General features: G+C 38.2%; 2 protein-coding genes across 4 annotated transcripts; both read right to left on the reverse strand.

Moving 5' to 3' along the window:
- Window positions 1-3: 3 nt before the first annotated feature.
- Window positions 4-5857, reverse strand: rnf14 (ring finger protein 14). 3 transcript variants are annotated; one of them, XM_086177049.1, is made up of 9 exons: window positions 5761-5857; window positions 4670-4828; window positions 4341-4471; window positions 3961-4150; window positions 2473-2861; window positions 2074-2302; window positions 1570-1742; window positions 1162-1292; window positions 4-999 (listed from the first exon to the last, which is right to left on the reverse strand). In XM_086177049.1, the coding sequence occupies exons 2-9, from the start codon at window positions 4818-4820 to the stop codon at window positions 939-941; spliced, it is 1455 nt and encodes a 484-aa protein (XP_086033175.1). In that variant the 5' UTR covers window positions 4821-4828; window positions 5761-5857; the 3' UTR covers window positions 4-938. The 3 variants fall into 3 exon arrangements, with proteins under 3 accessions (XP_086033175.1, XP_086033176.1, XP_086033177.1); XM_086177050.1 differs by lacking the exon at window positions 5761-5857 and adding an exon at window positions 5528-5734; XM_086177051.1 differs by lacking the exon at window positions 4-999 and having other exon boundaries at window positions 1553-1742.
- A 1396-nt stretch (window positions 5858-7253) lies between these two features.
- hspa4a (heat shock protein family A (Hsp70) member 4a) lies at window positions 7254-24736 on the reverse strand. Its single transcript, XM_086176844.1, has 19 exons — window positions 24431-24736; window positions 22900-22957; window positions 22638-22778; window positions 21814-21936; window positions 20806-20905; window positions 20157-20290; window positions 18241-18485; window positions 17899-17975; window positions 17369-17520; window positions 16258-16364; window positions 15124-15257; window positions 14629-14810; window positions 13940-14023; window positions 11717-11872; window positions 11321-11446; window positions 11082-11189; window positions 10057-10176; window positions 9735-9896; window positions 7254-8449 (listed from the first exon to the last, which is right to left on the reverse strand). Exons 1-19 carry the CDS (start codon window positions 24535-24537, stop codon window positions 8252-8254), a joined length of 2514 nt encoding a protein of 837 aa, XP_086032970.1. The 5' UTR covers window positions 24538-24736; the 3' UTR covers window positions 7254-8251.
- Between the last annotated feature and the right edge of the window lie 1354 nt (window positions 24737-26090).

The raw sequence follows: 26090 nt of genomic DNA on the forward strand, positions 1-26090 counted from the left end.
AAATTGAGTTTTAGCAGATGACATTTATTTCATGTAACACATCCCAACAGGTTTTTTTCTCTCAGAAGGGATCTGAAGTTAAAATGGGTCTGCAGTGCATTTCAAAGTACTGGTAATTCATGTTGACAAAATCCAGGACAAAGGGTTTCCGCTTCGGAATTAGCTTCTATTTTGGGATATTCATTCTCTTCATCTGAGTGCAATAAATTACCTCAAAATTATAATAAAAATGTTATTAAAAATATGTTTTGTACATTATTGACTAGATCCCACTACTTACAGATGATATTTGGCAACAAGATATGAGAGTTGGACCAACACCTGCTACAGATGTTTGACAGGATTATTCTGTACTGCTGATGTCCTCTAAAATATTTAGTTTTCACACCCCCAAAAATAAAAACTTGTGAGACTCCATCTGAATATGTAGTTATGGACTATAGTGGGTCTTAGAGAGCTTAAAGATTACACACTTAGCATTACCATCAGAACTGGAAAAACAAGAACCAAAAAAAAAAAAATCCATCCTTAGTGAAATTCATTTGCTCAACAGCAATAGTGCAAACTTAACTGACTTGGTGGTCGGTCAGATGGAGCAGGACAATAGCATCACAGAGTGATTTCCCACGTACTGGAGGCCAGACCCCTATATTTGCCTAACTGCACGAATTTAATCTAACTAAGGATAACTAACTAAACCAAATCATGTCTAATTAAAGGGAAGAAAAAGTAATATATTCTTAAATGTAAAACAATCGCTTCCAGTGACTTTTGTTTTTATTCATGATTTTGTCTTTTTGCTGTAGGAACTTAACATTTATCCAGGTTGTGAGGGAAGTGGCACTGCTGTCCTGTTGCAGGTAGAATGAGAGGTGACGCGATGGTTGTGTAATAAAGTGCATTCAGGTGAAGAACAACTGTGAGGCACCGCACCGACATCAGTCCTCTTCATCACTCCACATTTCGTCTTCATCATCCAAATCCACGCCTTGGAAAAGTCTGCAACATGTCAGAAATGTTTTTGTTTTATATTTTTTAAGAATCACATTAAAATGCCAGGTTTGTTGCACTAATCATTTACAATGCACATGAAACAATTGAACGTGAAAATGAGAGCGAAACAGAGAGAAGTGGAGACTGTATGAAGACGGGGACACTGACTGGTTGAAGCAGGGTGAACCTGGGTTGTTAAAGTGACTGTAAGGGTTGACTTTGCTGATGACGCCCATGCACAGCCAACAGAAGTATTGTTTGCACAAAGTACAGGTCATCTTGTTGCAGCCTTCCACTTTCTAGACATAGAGAGAAAGAGATATGTGAACCCACCACATTGCTGAATAATAATTGGCAGGTTCTATACCCGGACATCATGTGAAGACAATAAATGAGTGAAGTGCAACTGTAGAGAATAACTGCTTCTAAATACAGATTAACTTTAGACAGAACAGCTCCAAATTGTTTTCCGACAACTGGCAGATATTCACTTGAATTCTAAGCGTCTAGTGTGACGCTCAGTGTCACATGTCATGGTGGTGTAGTATCGTGTAGGTACCAGTAGTAGGCGCCCACCTGGATATGGGTACCACAGCGTGGGCAGGCCTTGCAGTTTTCATTGAGCCAGTCTTTGCTGAAAGACTCTTCCACCGCTTTCTGGATCACCTTCTTCCCATAGCGCTGTTCCATAAACTTCTTCCCTTCAGACGAGGCTGACAGGTACTCATCTCTGAGGTTACGCAAATCATCTGTGGCCCAACAAATAAAAGCAACCACGTTGGTTTCAAACTAAGGCCCGAAGAGTGGAATTGGAAAATGCTATCCTTTTTCAATTTGTTATCTGCATCATTCCTTCGCATGCAAGAAGCTTTCTGTAACTTTAGTATAGCGTTGGAATGATGAATGAATGTCAATCAAAAGGTTTTGAGTCCATTCAAACCTGAACTTTCACCACAACTGCAGTTAGATTTAGCTAACAGTTCATGTAGGTGTATCTCAGACAAGAGAACAAAGAGCAGACTATTAATTAGCTTCATAGGCAATTTACTCCCTGATATTGGCTATTTACATTGAACTTACCAGCAGGAATTTTACAGTTGGACAGGCCATGATAACCCATTTTGCATAGTGGGCAAAAAGCATACTGGCAGGCAGAGCAAATGCCCATAGTGACATCGGGCTCCACCATGACAGCAGTGCCACAGGACTGGCGTGGACAGTAGACCACATCTGCCATAAGATCCAGACTGGACTGAAGAAGGAGCCGATCGTAACGGGCAAACATCTTCTCATCCACCAGCTGTTTTACCTGACAGACGAAGGCAGAAAGGAGGTCTGGGTTCAACTTCGGTAAGGAGCACCACTGAGGAAACCTTGAACAATCCCATAAAAATGATCCTACAAAATGTATGATTAACATCTGTTTCACGTCTTACTTTATGAGCAAATACAAGTACATAGAACCAACATCTGTCTCACCTGCAAAGGTGTGGCAAAAGAGGTACAGTTGTGCTCAGGGCAATTAAGGCACTTAACGTTGCCATCCCGTATTTGGATATGGAAGTATTCAGTCATACAGGCATTGCAGTAGACATGCTGGCACTCCTTAAAGCAGAGGCACTGCGAGCCCAGCTTCTCAACAAAGCAGATCCCGCAGCAGAATATCTTGGAGTCAAATACCCTCTGACGCTGCGCCTGGTCAAAGTCTAAGAGCGGAGGTAGAAGGTCGCTGCGTGGATCCATCAACTGAACTGCCCTTGTGTCCAGTTGAAACAATGGCCCATGGAGAGCAGACTTTTCCTTCCTCACTTCTTGCTTCTTTTCCTCTACATTTTCAGGATTTTTAAGACTGCCACATTGCACCAATCCTTCATAAAAACAAAAAAGAAATGCAAATCTAAATCGTTAGTTATCATTTCCAAAACAATCCTATGATAAGATGCACTTTTTTAGGGGTCATTGCTAGGAGCTTTTCCTGTAGCTCTTTCTTCAGGAAAAAATATGACTTGACAATAATAATGTGCAGGTTTTCCTTTCAAAGATTAGCAGCAACTTCTTTTTTCTACTATCAGGCCAACACGACATATCAGTGCTGAGATTGGACTTCACATATCCCAATGTTTTAATCCTCACCATCTCCTCTCTTCTGATATTGACTGCAATTGAACGACAAATCAAAATGTATGACAATCCCACCTATCAATCCAAATTCACTGAAAATGTTGACGTTTCCGAAATTATGCAGCGATATTCTCCATTTAGTTCATTTCTTGGAATATTTTGGGAAATGTATGCCCTCCGGTAACCCTAACTTTTCATAAATCTGTCACCACATATGATGAAGCTAATAAAGTGAGCTTCATTTAAATCTCTCATATCCTAAATTGCTTGAATGTAAATCACATTTTTCCAGGCAGAGACATGACACAGTCTAAGCTCAGCAACCCACGTGGAACCAGCATCCTCAACTTTGGGCTGCTTTTTGACTTGTCGCAAGTTATGAAACAATGTCTCACTGTCTACCTGTGAAATTTCAATAACATAGAGACTATGCGGCCGTGGGGCTGTTTTTTCAGGATTTTGCTTGGGCCCATGAGGCAGAAACTGATAAAAACTGACATGGATTCGGGGGAGTGGGTATGAGGATAATGCCTATCTATTAAGTACTAAATAATTTGCATAAAACCAACTTCTCTGTGACCATTTTATATTTCTGAAGAAGGCACACATATACATAAATTGTATCCCACTTTTTAGATTTCCCAAAAACTGATAAGTGCCACTCCTATCTCATTTTTACAATGAGTTGCACTCCACGGCAAAAAGCCACTCAGAGAGCCACTGATTCAGTCAGGAACAGTAGGTATACAATGACAAGTTTACTTTGATGGCCCAGTTCTGATGTTTTTTTAAATGCACTGAAAAATTTTGGCTCTTTTTTCAAATACACAAACATGCAAATAATACCTGCTGTAGCATTTTCAGTTTTCCTACTCTCTGCGACTGCTTTATTCCCCCCCCTGATGACTTCCAGGCGAGACTGAATTCCCAGGAAGTCCAGAGCCTCCTCTTTGAGAAACTGGATCCAAGTGAAGAGAATAACAGATCCTTCGTTTTCCTGCCACAGTTTGTCAAGATGTCGGCACAGACGGCTCATCTGACAAAGTAAAACATGTATTGAGACCTTCATACTGTTGAGGAGGTGGAAGAAAAAAAAAACAAAATTCTTTCCCCCAGCAAGAGTATATTAAACTCCTTCTAATATACGGTACATCACACATATGCTGTATAATTTTGGATAGAGATGTTACTGATAAAACTGATAGAGTGAGTCAATGAAATCATACCTGTCTCCTGGTCATCCACTTAGAGCTGAGAGTGAAGATTGGTGGAGATGTGGATGGATAGTCAACAGGAAGTTCAAAGTTAAGCATCAACGGAGGCAAGAATCGGACATTATATTCAGTTGGCTGCTCCCCTGCAACGAAAGAGATAAAAGAATTGAAATTTTTATCAAAGTACATCTTATTTTCAAGAATCATGAGAAAAGAATTGAAGGAGGAACATTTGAAGAATGAGAAAAACGATTTTAAAGACAATATTGCTAGTGCCGAAAACAGTTTTAGACATTGCTGTCGTTTTTTTTTTACAATTAAGTCTATTTTGAAAATAATACCTGTGAAAACGACTATGTAATCGGGAGGAAGCTCCAGGGTGAGCTGGATTTCTCCACCCTGAGCCGATTCTGCTTGGTGGAACTCTTCTTCATCATAGATACTTGCTAGAGCAAGTAGTTCATCATCCTGGGCTTCCTTATCCCCAGACATTTACATTCCTTTAAAAAAACAGCAACACACACATGACAAGATGTGTTTTAGTGATAAGTCTAAATTGAACAATGGCATGAGAAATACAATTTATTAAGACAACGGGATAGCTGCAGATATTGTTTTTGCACATTGACACCTGGTCTGCTGTGTTTAGAAATAAGAAGTTTAAGAAAATCCAAGCTGTGACAGTTAAGCATAACTAGTAAAAAGTCAAGAGAGGTATATTTTCTGCATTATTTAGCATAAGTACATTAATAACACCAAAATGCAACAAATGAATGTCAAATATCTCAAACAACAACAAAATAATTTAATGAGACAAACAAGACAGCTGCATGTGACACTTTTGACGTTTTCACCTGGTCTGGTGTGCTTAAAAATAAGAGGCTTAAGAACATTCAAACGGTGGCATTTAAACTTCATTGGTATAAAGTCAAGAGGAGTATCATGCTGCATTATTTTCTTTTAGTATATCAATAAAAAAACGATATAAATACAAAGCATGTCGTGGTAGATGTTGATAACTATTTAGTGACGTTGACATTTACCCTGAAATGCAGCGTTATCTTGTAATGGCTGGTTGAAAATAAGCCAACCCTTCTTGTTTTTGAAGTAAGCACAACGTCCTATAAAACTTACGTTAATGTCCATACTTAAAAAAAATGTTGCACCTTAAAAGAAACATCAAATTTAAAGTTACCCACATTTTGAAGAGGCGGTGTCTGAACTGGCAAACTTAATGTTCACCAGAATGAAGGCGGCGTAGGAGCTAGCTAGCGTTGCTGTGGCTACACAGGAGGGCCTGCCAGCAGCTTCCCCCCCCTGTGGCTCCGGCAACTCGGGCCATTTCCGTCTGTCTTACCGATACGAACTGAAAAAAAGTCGTCCCTGCGTCTGAAGTAACACCATAGAAATAGTACAACAACGCGTTTCTTACCTTTAACGAGCCAGCTAACAGTGACTTCCGCGTGTAATTATGGTCGCATAAGCGCCGCGTGGATTTAACAGCGCCTCCTGTTGGTGAGTTGGGTGCCCTTCAAGTCACATCAGGTTTTCTCTGTCAGGCTCATATTTGGGAAATAATGCCCTGCAGCACACTGATCTGCAAAGAGTGACCGGGTTAAATCAATACATCTACATCTGCAACATAGGAAAGAATTAAAATACCATCACAGCATCTGCGAAGGTTCTCGGTCATCCAGATCATGGACAAATGTAGTTATGGCAAGTGGATATAGCTTCTCCCCTTGAGGAAGTTTTACTTGCCATCTGGGATGCTTCTTCAATTCTAACAGAATGTTGGGACTAGTGACTGAAATGTAACTGCTGGGGTTGGGGCATAGATCTGAGTTTAAAGGTTTCCTTATATTAATGGGTGAGTTGTTGTGCAGCAATTGTGTTGAGTGGGGTTATTATTTTACTGTGCACGTCATTACACATTTACTATGCAGACATAGCAACCATCCATGTCAAGCCAATTGCTGCACGACTATCTTTTACACTAACTTATAACTTGGAGAAAGTCCTTGTGCAGTATAATTGTAAATCATTAGAGTACATGTGATTAAAAAAAAAGAAATACATTAAAGTTCCTGTTTGGAAATGGCTAGATGTATATGCATCTCCCATATAATGACATAAAATATCTTCCAGCATTTTTTCTGTTGATGAAAAAATGAACCAAAAAAATTCATTTTGGAAATGATCACAAATCTGTGATGTATCAATAACTGGTGGAATAAATCACAGCTGGATTAATATTGTCTTAATGAGCAGCCTGCATTAAATGGTTTAAAAGGTATGAATATATATGAATTTGGTCTGGGAACTTTGATATGCTATTATTTTCTTTTGCACCTTACTCTTAAAATGTATGTTCAGAGGTTTTTAGTTTGGCCACAAGGAGGTCAATTTGGGAGGCGGGGGTATTTCAGAGGAAATATAAGAATTTGCTTCTTGCCCCAGAGTTTAAAGCGAGAATAGAGAGAGTGAAAAAAAAAACTTCAGATATGGACTGAATTTTGAGTTTGATCCAATGACATGATCATGAGCAATAATTCAATGCAAGGGGACAATCCAATTAAATTTAACATGAGTGAAAAGTTGCTATGTATTAGTGTTATCTGTCCAAGCTCACAACTTCTGTTGCAGACCTGCATCGGCAGAAAGGGGTATGGTTGTATTGAGATATTCCTAACCAAATCAGAAGTAGGTCAAGTAAAAACCTGGCTTGGAAAATGGTATCAGAAAATGTAATTTCCAGTGGCTAGCAGGTGACACAATAACATGAACATGATATATAAAGCCAGGACATGATGCAATTTCCCTTATAAGATCACATATTAAGATTTACACCAGCAAAAGCTTTTCAACATCCTGACAGCACTGATTAAAATAAAACGTTTTTTTTTTTTTCTCTCAAACATCATATGCCTTTTGTCAATTTTTATTTATGTCTTTTCTGGGGGTGATGTGGCAACAACAGCAGCACCGACAGGAGATTTGCTGAACCAGCATTCACTGTTAAGTAGAAAAAAAAGAAAAAAAAAAAAACAATACAGGGCTACCAGAGAGCCAATTGATTAGCCATTAAGTGACAAAAGCCAAACAACAGAATAATGCTTGTCAGAAACTTGCAGTAATTTAAACATACAGCACAAAGTAAACTCAAAGGCGTTAACACCCTCCTTTCATACTAGATTCCTACATTTTCTGCAATCACCCTCTTTGTGGGACTTAAAGACTATTTTTTTTTTTTGTTCTAGTTGATGCTTATTATTCTGCACAATCAGAGATTGTTTACAAGTGCCATAATAAATCTATGCCTCATTCAAACATTCTGTGTTTAGTACTTGATTTCTTTTGCAGAACTTCTTTACTTACAATTTATGTTATGACATTCTTAAATATGCTCAGGAATTGCAGGATTAAACAATCTTAAACAGAATAGCAATCAAAGCAATAGAGAGAGAGCAGTTTTCCGTCCCATGCTCACAAATCTTTAGGTCAAAGTAGTCCATTCATCGATGTTATGCAATAGTTCCGTATTAATCATAGAAAATGATGAGTGGAGGAGGCTCGACTGAGGAATAGTACTGAATAAGGATGCTGCTGGATCAATACCCATCCAAGAAACATAGTGAGAGGCCATGTTCAGAAGTGGTGTTGACATGCTTCCTGAGTGGGCTGATCACAAGAGGACCAAAATGTTTTTAAATGTTTGTTTTTTTTCCCCACAACTGTATCGCCGCTTGTGACTGGATTGCAAAAGCACCTCGACCTCAAGTGTTTCTTGGGTATGTTCAGGTCTGTACTCAACATTTGACCGTCTCACTCAGGATACATGTTACACAAGGTCTGAACCTGGCCACAGTTGTGGCAAGTAGCAGATGAAAACAGAGGTGCCGCTCAGGGCTGACAGCTGTCACTTAGTCTATGTCCATTTCTGGGAGTTTGTTTTCCGCTGTTTCCTGTTCCATGCCCGCTGGTGTTGCTTTGTCTGTATTGGACGGTTGATTCTCTGTTCCTTCCTGCCCGTTAACCGGCCCGTTCTCGTTCTTCTCTTTTGGAGGCTCCACTTTGGGCTTGGGTTTTGACACCACGGGGTTGCATGCTGAATAAAGCTCCTAAAAAACAAATTAAAATTAAAGGCATTACTGACAAGTTTTTTTTCCCTCCAGGTTTTTATTACATGTGATATGTTGTGACAATGTTGGTTTGTAGAATCAACTATGGCAGTAAGTGATGTCTTGGCGGCTGTTTACAAAAGGGTGGCGTGTTTTTAATATTTGTCATTTCTTGCCATCTTGGATTAAAAAAAAAAAAAAAACACGAACTCTTTTATTCTGATGTGCCATAGTTTGCCATGGAATGATTTTGAAATAAAATGTTTATAAAGCTTCATTTGTTGGGTATGATGAAACAGACTATAATTTTGGACAATGTTATGTATACAAACTGAAAAACAAGTTTTTATCTTGCCCTTATCTTAGGGTTGCTCCCAGTAACTCAACTGACCAATTGATGCGTTTTGTTTTTCATATTTAGACTAATCACCAAGTCTTTAAGACAGAAACCATATTATCTTTTCATTGAGCTTAGTGTAATCTGTAATCTTACATGTCTGTAAAACATTCAAATTGACATTTCAGCCTATAATCGTTCTGAAACACAAACAATTCTTCTTGCAGCTGAAATATGAAGCAAAATGGGACATCTTTTATGAAGCTGGAGGCCCAAATTTGTTTCCCATTTTTCCCTAAAGAGACAAGAATTTCTGAGGGCCAGAGAAGAAGAAAAGACAAGCCACAGACTTCCAAAAATATAAGATATAAAGATATATACACAATAATTTACTAGTGTTGATGCACTCCTGCACCCCACAGTTTATAAGTTTAAGTTATCAGTGTTACTGTCACTTACTTTTTCTTCTATTTAAAAGGGTGCTGATATTCATATTTGTTAATTTCCGCACTGCCGGACTAATAAAAAAAAAAACATCTATCATTATCACTCATCTTTAATTTTCCTCTATGACGGGTAGGGTATTTGGAAGTGAAATGAGCATAAAAATAAATATAGGAATGTAAGTGGCATGAAACATGTAATTATATTTGAAAATAATCACCATATTAAGTCAAAAGCAAGACTTTCTTAAGTAAAAAGCACTGCTATTTGGTGGGTCTTGTTTGTTTTTGTACTCTAAAATAATCAAATGTTGCATTCATAGTGGCCAAAAATTGAAATTTTCTTATAATAACATAATTAGAATTGTTTGTTGATAGCTATTTTTTAAAGTTTGATACAAGCTAAGAACTGGTTTATCATACACAGCTTTCCAGCAGAAAAACAGTGCCTGATGAAATTTAGAATGCCATGTGGTAGAGAATATTCATTTACCACCCTGTTTACCTTAGTTTTAGCCTGGATCTCTGCTACTTTGACCACTGGCTCCAGAGTGAGATCCTGATTGTTCTGCTGGTTCATCTTGCTGTTCATCCAGACCATCGCATCATTCACCTGCTTGTCCACTCGAGTCACATCCAGCTCATCAAGGTGATCATATTGTTCATCCTGTTCAGAGAAAACCAGGTCAATATTTGCTCCTTCAAAACTAACTTCCCTCGGAAGAACTGTGGGAGTTACTATTGCTAAAAAAAGAAAAAAAAATCTCACGAACAGAAATAGTTACTTTCGCACTTTAAAATACAACTTGCTCACTCTGCCAAGTTACCTTTGCCTTATAAGCTTCGATAATCTTCATATACATCTGAATTTGTCTGCCGAGCTCCTCGAATGCTTTTGGCCTCTCCTCCGCTTCCCTGTACCTTGCATGGATAGGCTGTCCAATTTTCTGTTGGAAGAAACAATATCCAGTACAGTAAGCCATCCAGCAGGAGGGGAAAAAAAAAAAACAACAAACCCACAAACACCATATTTTTCTCTCGATTAAATGACATGTGCAATTTACCATGTGGAAAGGAGAAACAATGACTTTGTAAATGTTAAACATGGCAACAGCTACAAACAATCAATCAATAAAACAATGATTTCACAAGATCTTAACCTACAAATGTTAAAAGGTATACACTTGTGTGCATGCATCAACAGTAATCAACCATGTTTTGAACCAAGATATAATGGTCTGTTGATATTTGGTTCTGAAGTACAGCATAAGCAGTAAAATCAAAAAATGGCCATCCAAAGTATTAATGAATTAGTCTAAATTCTACTATCTAACTTAACAGTCCAGTGGGGTGAGACAGTTAACAAGACACAAAATTACCATCAACCACTGATTTTAGACTGTCCCCATTTTTCAGCATATTTGAACGATCCATATGGTGGGTAGTACCAACTGGATGTTGTGTATTGTAAACACAAAGTATACAAAATATGATTCTTTATTCTCAACCATGCTTTTGGCCATCATTACTACTTCTTTTACCCACATACACATACATGCAGCTAAAAAAAGGACATGGCCCTTGCTGTTTATTATTCCTATTAATTTATGTTACCGTAATTTTCAATTTCTAGAATTGCTACTGTGAGATCATCTAAACAGCAAGTGACCCCATATTCTTAACTAGACAATGTAGTGTGTTTGGTCCTATTGAATTGTTATTTTGATATTGACTGGTTAGTGATGATTTCAGTATTTTCGTTTAAAAAATTGTCACTATGTAACAGATCCTTTTTTGGTCCACAATGTATGAGTCAGAGGTCTCAAAGAACCAAGAACATGCACTATGTTACCTTCAGTTCAGCCAGCTTATCAATGTAAACTTGTTTCTGTTGGTCCTCTCCATCTTCATACAGCCAGTTCTCTGTGTCCTCCAGTTTTAATGAAAATGCATCCCGATCCTAGAAGGTGTGCAAAGATGAGGAGTCTGCTCAAAATGCATGTGTCGAGCATGAAAAACTGACATTATCTATACATGTAAGATTCAAACTACAACATGTAGTGTAATGTTTGGATATGTAAGACTCCTCACAGCTTCATTCACAAACTTCTCCAGAGCACCATGCAGTTTGTCCCGCATGTCATAGACATACTCTTCAACGTTGTTCTTCGCATCATTTCTCTCCTTTTCCAATTTGTCCTGCATGATCATCTTCCCCTAGAAAAAGAAAGACCCCACAAATTAAACATTTCATTAGAACTGCTGTATCTAAATGCATAATTAAGAGGAGTATTAAAGAGAAATGTAAAGGGTACGGCAAACAAATCTGTAAAAACTTTTAATAAGCATTTTAAAGGCCATTGTTCTTTGTAGATTGCATAATTAATACAAGAACAATACAATAAACCTGAGCAACATTCAAACCCAGCAAACTAAACACATACTATGTGTGCATGCTTGACATGCCAGCTGATTTTAGAGCATTACCTCATTCTCCACAAACATATTCAGAACTTCACTGGACAGCTGCCAGTGCAAGTTGTTCTCTATGGGCAGCTCCACAGTCTTTGTTTTCACTTTAGGCTTCTTCGCTTGAGGCGGCTGGTCATTCTTCTTCTCCTGCTTTGTGTCCTCGGTTGCAGTCTGAAATCAGGAGATGGCTGTCTTAATATTCTGGTACATGACAAGTCCATTTGTGAAGGGGTACAAAGGAAAATCCAGGCAAACTATCTTAAATTAGTAATTTAAGAAAATAAAAAATGCATGTATCTTTGGGAAAAATCTAGTATTATTCAAAATTGTCAGTTTTAAAAAAATAGCCTGAGTAATGGCTCTTATATCATTGTCATAAGTCTTCCAGGCTTTATGTCACTTTTTCTTAATAATTCAATAATTTGAAAATTTACTTTATATTTGATTTTTGAAAACAAACTATGAATGGGATCTTTGAAGTATGTACCATTCAATTTTAATTGGCTGTTGACCTTTAACTCAAATAATGAACTAAAATAGACAACAAAAAGTATTGTATCAATAAGCTCCTATTCAATTTGAACAAAGTTAATTTTATCATGTATACAGAGCAACATCCTTCATCTGTGAATTACACTTGTCAAGGATGGCATATTATGTCACTCAGAATTTGTTTCATTGATGCGACAGGTTCGTTCTGAGCGATATGGCAGGGTGCATTTCATACCGGGTCAAATTACCTATACCTTGATAACTTAATGAGTTTTTTGTGAAAAAAAAAAGGCATTCATTTTCTGCCATTTGCAAGGTTTTTTATTCTGTCACTTTCTAATGTTTATTCTATTTGAAGGACAAGAAACAAGTCTTTCAGCCGTTTAATCCTACAATGTATCGATTAAAATAAGTTACCAGGTTATCAGACAAGCACTGATATCCATGGCCTAGAGCAAGTTTCTTAAAATCCACACATGGGGCAAAAATGCCTCATATTTTCTAATGACATCATTGATAACAAAGTCATAAAACCCAGGCTATCAAGTTATAAATACAGTTGAAAGCTGGCAAAACTCATGGTTCCCTAAAGTCCTTTCCAGGCAGTACACAGCATCTTTCACACCAGGGCTTCTGCCAGGACTAGCCATAGCCAGACATTTCCTCAACGCCTTGCAGATAAAGACATTTCCTAAGAAATCTCAGCGACGCTACCATCCTGGTGTGTGTGTGTGGGGGTGGGAGGGGGGGGGGCTAGCAAGGCACACCCGAAGAGAAAAACTATGAATGGTGGCCCATGACCACAGCAGGCCCCTATTAAAGGGTTCTTGTTGTGCCATGTATTTGATATCTTAATGCTCTAGGGGCTTGTTCAATTGGTATTCAAATGACATCATTAAGCAGGTCTCTATTCCTGACCCTGGTGGATTAAGGACATAGAGCATACATACATGCGACTTCCCATTCCAAGAGCTCTTTGGAGACAGTCCAACAGTGCCAAGCTTAAGGAAGGCATTCTGTTATATCTTGCCTGACTAAAACTGTTTAAGGGCGTTCACAATTCCAAACCCTGCAACCGACCTGGCAGTATTACAACTGGCGAATGCGTGCAGCAGGTCAAGGAGTGTGCAACAGTGATGTCAACAGATAGTTATGTAATATTGAGGAAGCTCATGCGCCACATTTTTAGTATGCTGGCAATGGGATGCCCTACACCCAGAGTCATCCCCAGAACATCTGTCAACCATGGCCTAGTTTGTATTCCTTACGCAAACCAATAATTTGAGGATAAGTCAACTGTTATCAGACTTGATGAAGATGAGGTCAGCCTGCTCATGGTTGGCATGGTGTCTCAGGACAGGCAGATTTCATTCCTGTTACATCATGGTAAAAGACTGCAAATATTTTGAATGCTGCCTCCCATATACATATGGATATAGAGCTTTGGATAAAATATAGCATTTTTCCATAACAGTAGTCCAATTTGCAGACCAAGTTATCCTTACTTTTGACACTGGCTGTGAATTATTAAACTTGAAAAAAGGGCCATAAAGGACAAAGTCAGCCTCTCAACAATAATCATAGATGATTACCATTTAAACACTAATTTTAGTCTATCAATTTTATATTACTTGTCCAATTGTATTTATTTATCTATTTTTTCAAGTCTAACGACAGTACATATTATTAACACGGAAGTAAAAAAACTGTTTAAGGAAGCTGCCTTTTTGCTGAAGATGAGGTTACCTCCATTTCCTCGATCTCTGATTTCTTGTCTCCAGCATCCCCAGCCTGAGGTTTCTGATCCTCGTGGTCCACCTGCATTTTGTTCTGTCACATGTTGAGTAAACAAAATTCAGACATGTTACAGTAAAGTGTTACTTTGTGATAACATTTAACATCCAGAGTGAATGTGGTTAATGTCACTGACTAAACAGATCTTAATTTTAGCTTAGTAATAAACAGACTTTTTAAATTAAAAGTTAAATATACAGAATTGAAAACATGCAAAGCATTATTCACTTTTAGATTGTGGTTCATTGCACAACACTTCTTCCACTAAAAGCCTAAAGGGATATTCTTCAACCACTTCAAGACAAAAGTAGAGCACGCACTTTCACTAATAAATCAATGATTTAATTACAAACCTATTCTGTTTGATTGCAAAGACACAATAATAAATCCACAGAGGTTTTTTGCAATGCAAAGCAAAAGAATTTACAAAGAGGAATTAGGGTAAACAAAATTAGCCGTTTGAATAGGTTCATCATGTAAAGGCAATACAGTTATTTGCGCAATAATGACATGACTCAACTCAGAAAAACAAGGCTTGGCCCACATGCGCGAATGTATTTTCTGTGATGAGAAAAGGCATTCAAAAAGTGTGGATTATCTCTTCATAATTTGACTGTGGCTCAAACTTGTTCACTACACACCTCCTCCTCTTTCACCGTTTGGTCTGTCTCCATCGGCTCCTCTGCCTTGGTGGTTTTCACAATCTCTACTAGTGAGGCGCTGGATACACTGAACACACCATGAACATTGACCCTAACTTTGACCTTGACCTTTGCACTCTCCCCGGATTCCTGAGGGACCACATTTTGTATCAGGAAACTGCCTGCGGGATGAGAGAAACGATCAATAGCGTCAATAACTGGGAGTACCCTTACAACAAGGAATATTAGCTCTGAACTGAAATTCTCAACACAATCACAAAGCCAAGGAGGTTCACAGGAACACCTTGCTGATATAGTTTGGAAATCATTAATTGATTACTAATTTCCATAAGCAATACATTATTTGTCTTGAAGTATCACATTACTATGAAAAATGTAGCCATCTGATAAAGGACACTATATGACAGTTGTTATTGTTTATGCCTATGATGTCACAATATAGATCTCTACAACTTTGTGACGCTATGGCAGTACCTATAGCAGTGCTGGGGTAGGGCAGCTCTTTGGGGTTGTTGTAGTAAGCTTCGAGTGTGAAGGGCTCTTTTCGGTAGAAGGTCAACACTTTGGAGAAGGGAGCTTGATGGTTCTTTGGGAAAACCTCGCAGTCACTGTTAAATAAAGAAAGAGGTACGACAGGTCTCAAAGCTAGTTGTTCAGGGCACAGCTTGACTTGACTAGCCTGTATGACAATGACATACTGTTTGGTCAGACAAGCTATTGCCAAGTAATTTTAGATAAATATCCCACAAACATTAAATAAATAGTTATGTAAATATTTAATGCACTTTGATCATTTTATATAAAGTGTTCAATTGATTTCATGCACTGTATATACAAGTGGCCAAGACCACAGATAGTGGGTAGGGGCAAGTGAGTTTGAGAAAGACTTCACTCCCCGAAATACCCTGAACTGTTGAATTTACTGTATACATACTGTATTTGCTAACCTGCTTGAAGTGTAAAAATGTAACACACAGCAAAGTCTAGCAGGAAATGTTATTAAAAGCAACATGGTACCATGCCAGTAGCAGTCTGAAAGCAGCTGCAGCCAATGTCTTTATATTTAGAGGTTTAGTATCTGTTCTTTTATATCTAAAATGAGCAATATTCTAGGCAGCTCTCGTTGTACTACTTTGTCCTTCAAGCATTTTTACATCTGACTTCAAGAATTGACCCAGCAATGGTTATGCACTCAATCCTTTTTCCGCTGAAATAAATAAGAATACATAAATAAAATAAAAAAATAAAAACGACAGAAGGGGGGGGCATTATTTAAAGAAGGAAAAGTAAACATATTTAGCCATGATGTAGGATCCTCTGCAAATATAATTGATGAACTCGAAGTTCTTGCTTGGACTGACATGCGGTAGAGGAGCACTGTATCCTCTCTGTCAGATTAAACGGATGCTGGCTTCTATACAGTTCATGTAGATAGTGGCACAACCTTTAAAAAGTAGAATTAAAAGTAAAACCATGATTCCAGATATTCCAATCTTTGTTATGGAATCAACTATCTCACATCAGGACTCTTTAGCTGCTGGTGGCAGGGCAGCTGGCCTGAAACCTAAGCCACACTGCCGTTCCCGAATTTTCAAATAGGAATTATACCTCAGTCCTTCCTCAGCGGCAGAATTCCATTTAAGGGAAATGGAGTAGGGAACAACATCAGTGATGGAGAACTCCCTGACTTTGAAGGCCGGTGACAAGATTGCACACTATGGAAAGAAAGAAAGAAAGAAAGAAAGAAAGAAAGAAAGAAAGAAAGAAAGAAAGAAAGAAAGAAAGAAAGAAAGAAAGAAAGAAAGAAAGAAAGAAAGAAAGAAAGAAAGAAAGAAAGAAAGAAAGAAAGAATAAATAAAAATAGAAAGACAATTAGAGAAACATAATAGAAAAGCACATTGTAATTAGTAAATAGAAATTATACCCCTATGGGGATCAATAAAAGTTTATCTTAGGAAAAGTCTGCGTGCTGAAACTTAGCAGTCGACTCCATTCTATTGATTATTCATGTGAACAGATCTTTCTTCTTTTCAGTCTGACTTCTCTGGCCTTATCTCTGAAACATCTAACATGTGCTATCTCTCTAATGGACAAATTCCAACTCCTATCCATCATCGTCACACCAAAAGAGAACCTCAACATTATCATCATCATCATCATCTCCGCTACCTCAAGCTCTGCTTCCTGTCTTTTCCTCTATGCCATGGTCTCTGAAATATGCAGCCTTGCAAGTGGTCTCACCTCTGTCTTATATACCTTTCCTTTTTTTCTGCCTAACTTTTATCACATATGACCCCTGACAATTCTCTCCACCCATTTGGACCAGCTTGAACACATTTTTTCATCTCTTCTCCACACTCTCCATTGCTCTGGACTGTTGACCCTCAGTACTTCCCTATCTCCACTCCCTGCAGCCTCACCGTTCCACTTGGGCCCCTCCAATTCACGCACATGTATTCTGTCTTACTGCGGCTAACCTTCATTTCTCCCCTTTCAAGGTCATACCGCCACCTCTCTAGAATTTTCCTCCACCTGCTTGCTCCTCAATGCCATCTGCAAACATCATGGTCCATGGATATTTCTAACCTCATCTGTCAGCCTGTGCATCACCAATATGTGCGTAAACAGGTCCTTTTACATAGTTTTGTCACAGAAATTGAATGTACATATTTATTATCTATCTCACACTCTCCTTCCCAATCGAAGAGGGGAGTTTTACCTGCAGTGCACATCCTCTGGCCACAGCCTCATCTGCATTCAGAGTGGTGCTCAACTCTTTACCGAAAAATTTGCTTATTCGCTCCTTGATGGAAGGGATTCTAGAGGCTCCGCCAACTATCTCTACTGCATAAACATCTTCTTTCTTCAGCTCTGGATTCAGGAAGCATTGCACAAGGGTGACAAAAAAAAAAAGTTACAGGCAGTGCATCATAACTTTTCAAAGAAAGCTGTGTTCAACTTTTCAAATAAGCACAGGAACTTTCGTAATAAGAGCCAGCCTTTGCATAACATTGAATATTTTTTTCCTTTAAATGCAATTATTTGCCTATAGAAAATTACTTAAAATAAATAAGACAATTCCATATCTGATGTACGATCAATGGTTTCATTTGTACTGTGAAATAATCAAAGAGCTGGCAGAGTTTAATACACAGGAAGCCAGTTCCAGCACATGATTGAGGCTCGCTATGAATGAGTTCACTTGCTGGCTGGCATAGACCAGCTGCTGTGAAAGTCTTGTGTACTCACTAGCTTGTTCCATGACACTGCGTAGGGGACCCTCCACTTTGGCAAGCAGCCCTGCACACATCTCCTCAAACTGACCTCTGGGGATGATTAGTCATAGATTAATTATGGGCACTGAAAATCCTCATGAGCAACAATGTTCAGATTTGAGGGTTAAGTGGATGGTGAGTATGTCTGTATTGTTTTAAACTGAAATAAATGTGCTAAATGTCTTTGAACAAAATGAGGCTGTGAAAATTGGGAAAATAGCACAAAAAAATTGAGTTTTTGAGGATCTCTAATAATTGTTTTGCACATCGTGTTGGCTGTGTCCTCTTTACATCAGCCTTAAACTTTACAGCTCACCTGTTAAGTTTACTGGAAACATCAATGTCGTTCATGAAGCACTCAATGTTGAGAGGCAGGTCGGAGGAGTTAGCGCTCATTAGCTTCTTCAGCTTCTCGCACTCTTGGTAGAGCCGCACCAGCGCTCGAGGCTTGGACTTCACATCCAGTTTGTACTTCTTCGCAAACTCCTCACAGAAGTGGTTGACCAAGATTTCATCAAAGTCCTTGCCGCCAAGGTCTGAATCAAATCCTGTAGCCAGGATCTGATGATGGGATGAACAACAGTAGCAATGTCAGCAATTGGTCAGACAACTGGAAAAATGCTAAGGTAAAATTAAAAACAAATACCAAAGAATCCCCGATTTTTTATTACCTCCCAGCCTTTAAACACACATTTATATCATTCGAAAAGGTTAGCAATTTAGGTATTAAATTGATAAGGCATTTTTTAAATATTGGTGAATTAAAGGTGGGGTCAGTGAGAGGCGGCCTCTCTTTTGCAGGATTGCCCCGACTCAGAAAGTTTAGCCTCTTTCAAACACGTATTTCAAACCTGAAACGATCAAGGGTTTATCCAATCTTTTATTGCTTATCTACTTCTTCCTTCTCCAGAGCACATCTGTCTGACAGTGATATTATGGTATGGAATTAAATAAAAATAGCAGCTGTTTAAAAAAAAAAAGAACAGTTACAAATACAATAGATGCAAAACCAAGGGTAATACTGATAATTTTGCCAAAAATAGGCGATCAGACAAAGTATAGTAGAACCTCCGCTTACAAACACCCCCAATTAAAAGTTAAAATCAAATTCTGAATGGAGCTGCGAAGAAGTGTACCAGCACACAAGCTCACAGGCTTTCCACGTTGTAGTGTAGCAGCAGCCCGTGCATGCGACTCCATGTTTTTTATATCATTTTATCATCGTGTTCTACTGTATTAATCCTTTTTTGTGCTTTTCTCAGTATGTTAGCCCTCATTACGGCTACCAAAAAGTTTAAAATTGCTAGTGATAGCAGTGTTCGGAAAAAGTTAAGAATTACAGCTGATCTGAAGAAGGAAATAATAGCTTAACATGAGAGCTGTGTTTGCATTACAGATCTCGCCAAGCACATGGCTAAGTCAACCATCTGCACAATCCTAAAGAACAAAGATGCACTGAAGACGCCTGATGTGGCTAAAGGGATGATTACTTTTAAAAAAAAATTATTGCTCGTTCTGTTTAATGAAAGACAGCTTGCTGGGGATGGCATTAGTGAGGGTTTCATATGCAAGAAGGCTTTACTTTTGCATGCTGATTTAGTGAAAGAAATGCTGAGTGCAAGTGCTGAATAGAAGAGAAAGAACACAAGAAACACAGCAACAATTAATGTTATCTTTAATTACTTTATCTATTTTTAACACAAATAAACCCGTTAAAAAGTTTCAAGAGTGTTGTATGTTTTTTGGTGCTGGAGAATGGACCAATGGGATTTACACTGATTTCAATGGGAAACATTGATTTGGTTTGCGAACGGAGTCAAAGAATGAATTCAATTTAGCTTGAGGTTCTACTGCAATAGATTTTGAATCTTTTAGCCTGGTTTAAGTAAAGCCACAATGATACACTATGAAATACATGAAAATAAAATATATCTAGCATGAGAATAAGCCTAACTATACAATGTATAAAGTTAGACTGCTGATTAGATAAGTAAGGTTTAAATGGATACTGTTTTGGTTTTCCTAGGAATAATTCAGGTTATTATTCATTATTTATCATTACTATTATTATTCAGATTTACCAAAGTAGTTTGTGAGTGTTTTGATAGGGATATTCTTTAAGAGTGGGAATAAATTAGAACTATTTATAGGTCGGTAGGGACATTTTCTTGCTATTGTGTCACTGGTCATGATGCTCCATTCAGTAGTGCCTTTCAATTATTTATTACTCACCTTAAGCTTGCCTTTGTTGAAAGCACAAACTGAGACCTGGTAACCACAGTGACCCACATCTACAAACACCACTACTCTGGGCTTTTCCTCTGGTGCAGGCAGGTCCTGCTTGTAGATGCCATATGCCAGAGTCACTATAATCAAACGGATACAGTCTGGTGTCAACAGCTGTATTTGTGTTCATGCTAGCAACTGTCTCAACTGTACTATTCTGAACTATGACTGTACAAGTGTTACATCACAGTAGACATACAAATGAATGTCAGTGTGGCTTAAGAACTGATTGGTGAGAAACGGACTCAAAACCAACACAAGTTAAATTCACATGTTACCATAAACCACCCCTTTTTTCCTTTTATGTCACATTTAAAGCAAAATACTGGGTTTACATGGGCTCATTATTTTTTGGATGTGTACAAAACTACCCTAACTTACAAGCGATATCAGTCAGAATTTCAGCACCAGGTGGGAATATTCTCTTGCATAGATAATCTGTTTTGATGCAGGATTTGTTTCAAGAAATAACGTAGATTTACAAACATACACAAAGACATAATTCCCTGGTTAGTGCTACAATTATTTAGGAAGCTAAAGAGAGTGAAATGATTCTGTTATTTCTTGCCAACAAGTATACTGGATTTTCATGTACCTGCAGTAGTTTCATTCATTAGTCGTAGACAGTTGAGGCCTGCAATCTGTGCAGCATCCATTACAGATCTTCTCTCAGCATCACTAAAATAGCTGGGAACCTGGTAATTAAAAAAAACAAAAAACAATACAGTGTTTAAAGTAAAAAGCAGTCTGGGTCAGTAAAGATGAACACTGCAATATAAATAGTTTCTTCATATGACCGAATCATCCTTTCAAAAGACACATGACTGGAAAAGGCAAGCACATATTCTAGAATAAAAAAAAAATAACAGGCTTAATATTTCAACAAAGATAATGTATGAATCAATTGCCTTGTGAAGTCATTAGATTGTAAAAGAAAAAAAAACAGTAATGAGATGAGAAACCTCCAGGTCTGATGTAAGCAGTAGCTTTGGACTTAGTGAAATATCAACCTGTTTTGTTTTGTTTTTTTTTCCGAGTTCTATTATGTAACAGATGCAGTTGGTGAATTCCTGTACCACTTACAGCCGAGAAACAAACGCATCCCACTTTTCACCAACAAGGTGTAAGAAATAACACCTTTCCATAGCACACATAGTGGAGCATTCAGAGCGCAATATGTACAGATGGGTAATGCATTTATATACATCAAGCACTTTGCATGAAACGTAACTCGTTCATTGTTAAATACATATTAATGGAAGGGGAAGGGTTTCACACAAGTAGCGAAACATCTTGAAAGGACCAGCCAAAATTATGAAAGTAAAATTAAATTCCTTTTCACGGCAGAAACTAACTTGCAGTTAAGTCCAAATCAGTGCACTGGTCCTAAATAACAACACATGGGTCCAAGGAGAATAAGTACATTTTGACTTGAGGTAAAAAGGCAATTAGATAGATATGTTGCCCTGTAAATGTCCAACTGGTCTATGATTAGAAGACATAAAAAAGATAAATTATCCACTGACAAATAAGAGACATTATTGAGGTTTCAAACACTGTGCTGGAGTTGTGACACTGACTTAGTCTATATTTACATGCTTACAGAAATGACACAATCGGCCACTGGTTTCTTCAGGGCACTTTCTGCAGTCTCCTTTAGTTTGGTCAGCAGCATGCCAGCAACTTGTTCAATGCTGAACACTTTCTCCTCCTCCATGTACATCACCTGGAGTTAAGACAAGTGAGGAGGACAATAAGTACCCAGGAATGTCATGATCAAAGTTTATTGCAGTGGAAGTGGCAGGGAGGTGTAAGCAAACCATAAAATTCTACAGGCCATTTATTCTCAGATTTATCAAATAGTCTTTCATCTGAGTATATATTTCACCCTTTATTTTTGAAGAACTGGAGAAATGGTGATTTTGCAGTGTCATTTGACACTTCAAAATTACCAGTCAATGGTCAGACTCTTCCAGTCCTCAGTTCAAGAATAGGTAGCGATAAGGTATCCATAAATATTAAAATATAAGGCAGTTGCTGTTTTACTATCTCCACTTCTAAAAACAAAACAAAAAGAGTCAGTCTTTCACTAATAACCTATGCAGAAGAATGAGGTGGATACTTAGGATGTGGATTTTTTAAACAGTTACTATCTGCAATGCTGGAGAGACTGTAAAATAGATATATATTATATATGAAAACATCATGAAATATTTTAAGATGTAGGTTTCAATCTCTGGTCAGGTTCCATACTATACTACCATCATTTTTCATTGTGATTTTGTTTTCATGAGACAGACGTGATGGGAAATCCCAATTGGAAACAAGAAAACACTTTCATTAGGTCACAGTGTATCCAGGTAGGAACACTCAACACAACAGCATAGATACCGCAATATCATGGTTATAGTTTTATTTGCTTCTTACTTTAATGCCAGTGGACCCAGAGGGCATCTGTGCCAGATCATACACCAGTTTAGATTTGGCCGACTGGGTGTAGGGATCTGAGAAGGCCCGGCCATGGAATCTCTTGAAATTCTGCACCGTGTTCTTACAGTTGGTCACCACCTAAGAAAATAAGGGAGGCCCAAAATACAGTTACAACGCCGGGGCTTTAGCTCTGATGATTATTTATGTGCATTTATTAGAGACATTCAAATAACATGGCTGAGTGACTTCGATGATTTACCTGGCTTTTTGCAGCAGCTCCTATTGCTCGATTGCGTGGACCAAATGATACAAATGAGCTGGAAAAGATGTGCATGAATATTAAGCAACAACCAAATACAGTTTTGCTATACATAATCTAAGTGCTAAAATGTGAATTTTATGATTAAATTCAAATTCCCTGCGGACCAAGGGTTCACCTGTTTTTTTCTGTCACCAAATACAGATCATAACAATCCTTGCTGACCTTGGTTACTTTAACAAACCTGGATTGATGGAGCATGCTGACCTGTTAAGGACTCATTTCTCACTCTTCGCATAATATTTTATAAACATCAGTGTTGTCAGTCCACTTCTGTCTCAGTAGGGCTTTGTATCAACATGCCTGTCATCACGATCCCAAACAAACACAGGTGTCTGAGACAGAATCGCTAGCAGCACGCAAGCGCTGTTTGCGATGGTAAAAGCAGTTAATGAGCTTTTTTCAGACATAAATAAATTAAGAAACAATTCATCGAATTAATTCCTATATAAAAAAGAACCTCAGAGATCAAGCTGTAGGTTGTAATTTGGATTTTTTTACAACCTTTCCAACCCCACCTTATAATTAGGAGTGCCATAAGATTATGTAAATAGTCGTCTTACATTGCTCTTTCGTAATATTATTTGATCTGAGATGAATCACGCCTTATTTGAAATGAAAGCTTTCAACGACATTAAGTTATTCAAGGAAAACACACAGGGAAGTGCACTGTTTGACATCGAAATCGAATTCCTGTTAATGTGATCGAGAATCAGCTATTTTTTATAATGAATTGAGGTAATCTGATATAACGAATGATATTATTCCATTCATCGTTCTTACTTTATAAATCCAATGCCCTATGACACACACATATGACAACCCAAAATATTTTACAACAGACATTAACAAATTGATCTGCGATGCCTCGATGGTCTAAAATTAGAGAAAATTCACGGACAGATATGTAACGTTTCTTTTAATGTCTGTAACTCTTGAAGTTGCCCCAAGTCTTGCTAGAATATTCCAACAAGCGATTGCGACTGTCGTCATCGTTGAGCGTAACGTACAAGGCGTACAGTTTGGCACACCCGGCACGCCGGTGGGTCGGAGCTCTTAAGACTTTAATAGCTGTACATGGGAAACGCGATAACTCCGCCCGCCCGGTTCGCAGGGTGACTAAACACATTCGTCAAACTGTATCGTTAATAAAAACTGTAAGCTTAGCTAACTAGCTAGCCCGATCGGGCTCCGTGGTTGCTGGGTGGACTATGTGTGTAATTCTAGATGGTTCCATGCTCAAAATGAAATGAAAAACAAAAGCCTGGTTGCCTGTTACAAACAACAGAAAAAAATGACATTAGGAAACACAATACTTGGGGAAGTAAGTTCATGTGAAACCAGCTAACTGCCAGAAACGCTGTATTCACGTGTATTCAGTTACCCTGACACCGGCGAGACAACAATGTTTTACATCACCAACCCCGTTCCCTCAGATGTCAGATAAAATGATACCAAATTTTATACTTACGGTGTACACCTGTCGCTGTACTCGTTGGCAACGGTTTCGATCCCACCGGCTCGGGCAACAGCAACATAGCAGCTTTGGAAGCCCAAGTCAAATCCCACCACTGACATCTTCAACGACCACTACGTTTCTAACTACACCGGCAAGTACAACAACACTTAGAAAAATAAAAATAATCCACGCGTTTAGCTACGGGTTTAAAATGAAGGAAAAGTAAGGCAAAGAAGTTTTATCGCTCTGTTGTCTAGAGCTACTTCTTGTCTTAATCCACACCTTCGATCGCCGGTGTCTCAGGTCTATGCTGGCAGGCTGCGGTAGCAAATTGGTTTTACTGACTTCTCGCCCCGAGATATCGCGAGAAGTAAATTGTTCCAGATATATCTGGAGCTTTCTGCGAGAAAGACCGCGCTCCTGTATTCGAGGCCTCGTGGTAAAATTCTGGCGCGGGTTCCTTTGAGAATATGCGGTAAGAAAAATAAAATAAGCAGATGAAAGATGCTTGTTTAATAAACAGAAACCGCCTTTTTTAATTTTTTTTATTCATTTTGATATTTCGGCCTTCAGAGTATGGTTGGCACTATTCAAGCCCTATTAAGATACCTATATTTATATAAATCATGACACGTGTTGCCCTAAAGAACCCACAAAAAAATTAAAAAAAAAACAAGTCTGTGACACTCAACTAAACAGACTTACCAAGACAAAATCCAGTTATTTGAACATTTTTTATTTATCAAGTTTTATTCATTGCATTCAAACTTTTCTTTGGAATACAATTGCTCCTAAAAAAAAAACATATATTTCATTCACCTGGCTCTTGTCTTATTTTTTCCTCCCATGACAATTTTTTTTTGCTCCTCTGTTTTTAAAATGCCTTTGTGTACATATTTCTTGCATGACATGAGAATACGTTGTGCAGTTTCACCCTCTACACAATCAACACAAAGATCTGACAGATAACTTCCTGTAATGAATAGTCTACTGTTGTGATAATGGTGCCCAATCCTTAATATTTCGATTATTAATTTTTCCCTCACTTCCTGTAATACCACCTCCTCTGCTTCAGACTAATCATGGGTGCCTTTTCACACACTAGCTTACCTCTGTGCCATATATGACGTAACTTTCGTAACGCAATGGCTTCCCTCTGATATTGATTTGAGCTGTGTCTTTTTTACCATTCATATCATAAGTGTGTGTCTATATGGCTGCTGCTTCTCTGACCAAGTTGCTTGTTCATTTATTTACAGAAGGCTCATAGCTGCTGGAACCAATATGGAAGTGACGTTATCCTCCTGTTTAGCCTCTCTGGCAGATAAACAATACTTTATACAACAGATCCAGATGTCCCCAGATTGTTCTTGTTTTTAGTGCTTGCAAGCTCTCATAATATATCACTGCAGATATGTATCTTTATATAGTTTGTTTGTTCACTCCACTTTCATATCCTAAACATGGCAAATAGCTAAAATGCACCAAATCTTAGACAATTAAATGTTTTTCACTAAAAGGCCAATGACAGCAAGGGAAATCATCTGCAGCCCCATGCTCTTTATTTGAAAACCCATTATGCCTGCGGACTTTGTGGCTGGACTTTCTTTATTTTCAATATGTACTGCCTTGATGTTGCTCTTAATATTGTGTCAAACATGATATAAACTTC

Source organism: Fistularia commersonii, chromosome 29, assembly GCF_037954325.1.
Source record: "Fistularia commersonii isolate RoL2024-O1a breed Wild chromosome 29, RoL_Fcom_v1.0, whole genome shotgun sequence".
Lineage (NCBI taxonomy): Eukaryota > Metazoa > Chordata > Actinopteri > Syngnathiformes > Fistulariidae > Fistularia > Fistularia commersonii.

Bases quoted from the DNA above. Each gene is read 5' to 3' on its own strand.
- hspa4a (XM_086176844.1), bottom strand. From the start codon at position 24,537: ATGTCAGTGGTGGGATTTGACTTGGGCTTCCAAAGCTGCTATGTTGCT. The intron at 11,190-11,320 runs GTGAGGAGTCTT...CACACCTTCTAG, and splicing joins AGAAGTTTGTGAATGAAGCT to GATCGGGATGCATTTTCATT. The intron at 10,177-11,081 runs GTAACATAGTGC...TTCTTCCAACAG, and splicing joins ATAAGCTGGCTGAACTGAAG to AAAATTGGACAGCCTATCCA.
- rnf14 (XM_086177049.1), bottom strand. From the start codon at position 4,820: ATGTCTGGGGATAAGGAAGCCCAGGATGATGAACTACTTGCTCTAGCA. The intron at 1,743-2,073 runs GTAAGTTCAATG...GTTGGGCCACAG, and splicing joins CAACTGTAAAATTCCTGCTG to ATGATTTGCGTAACCTCAGA. The intron at 1,293-1,569 runs GTGGGCGCCTAC...CTCTATGTCTAG, and splicing joins GCTGTGGTACCCATATCCAG to AAAGTGGAAGGCTGCAACAA.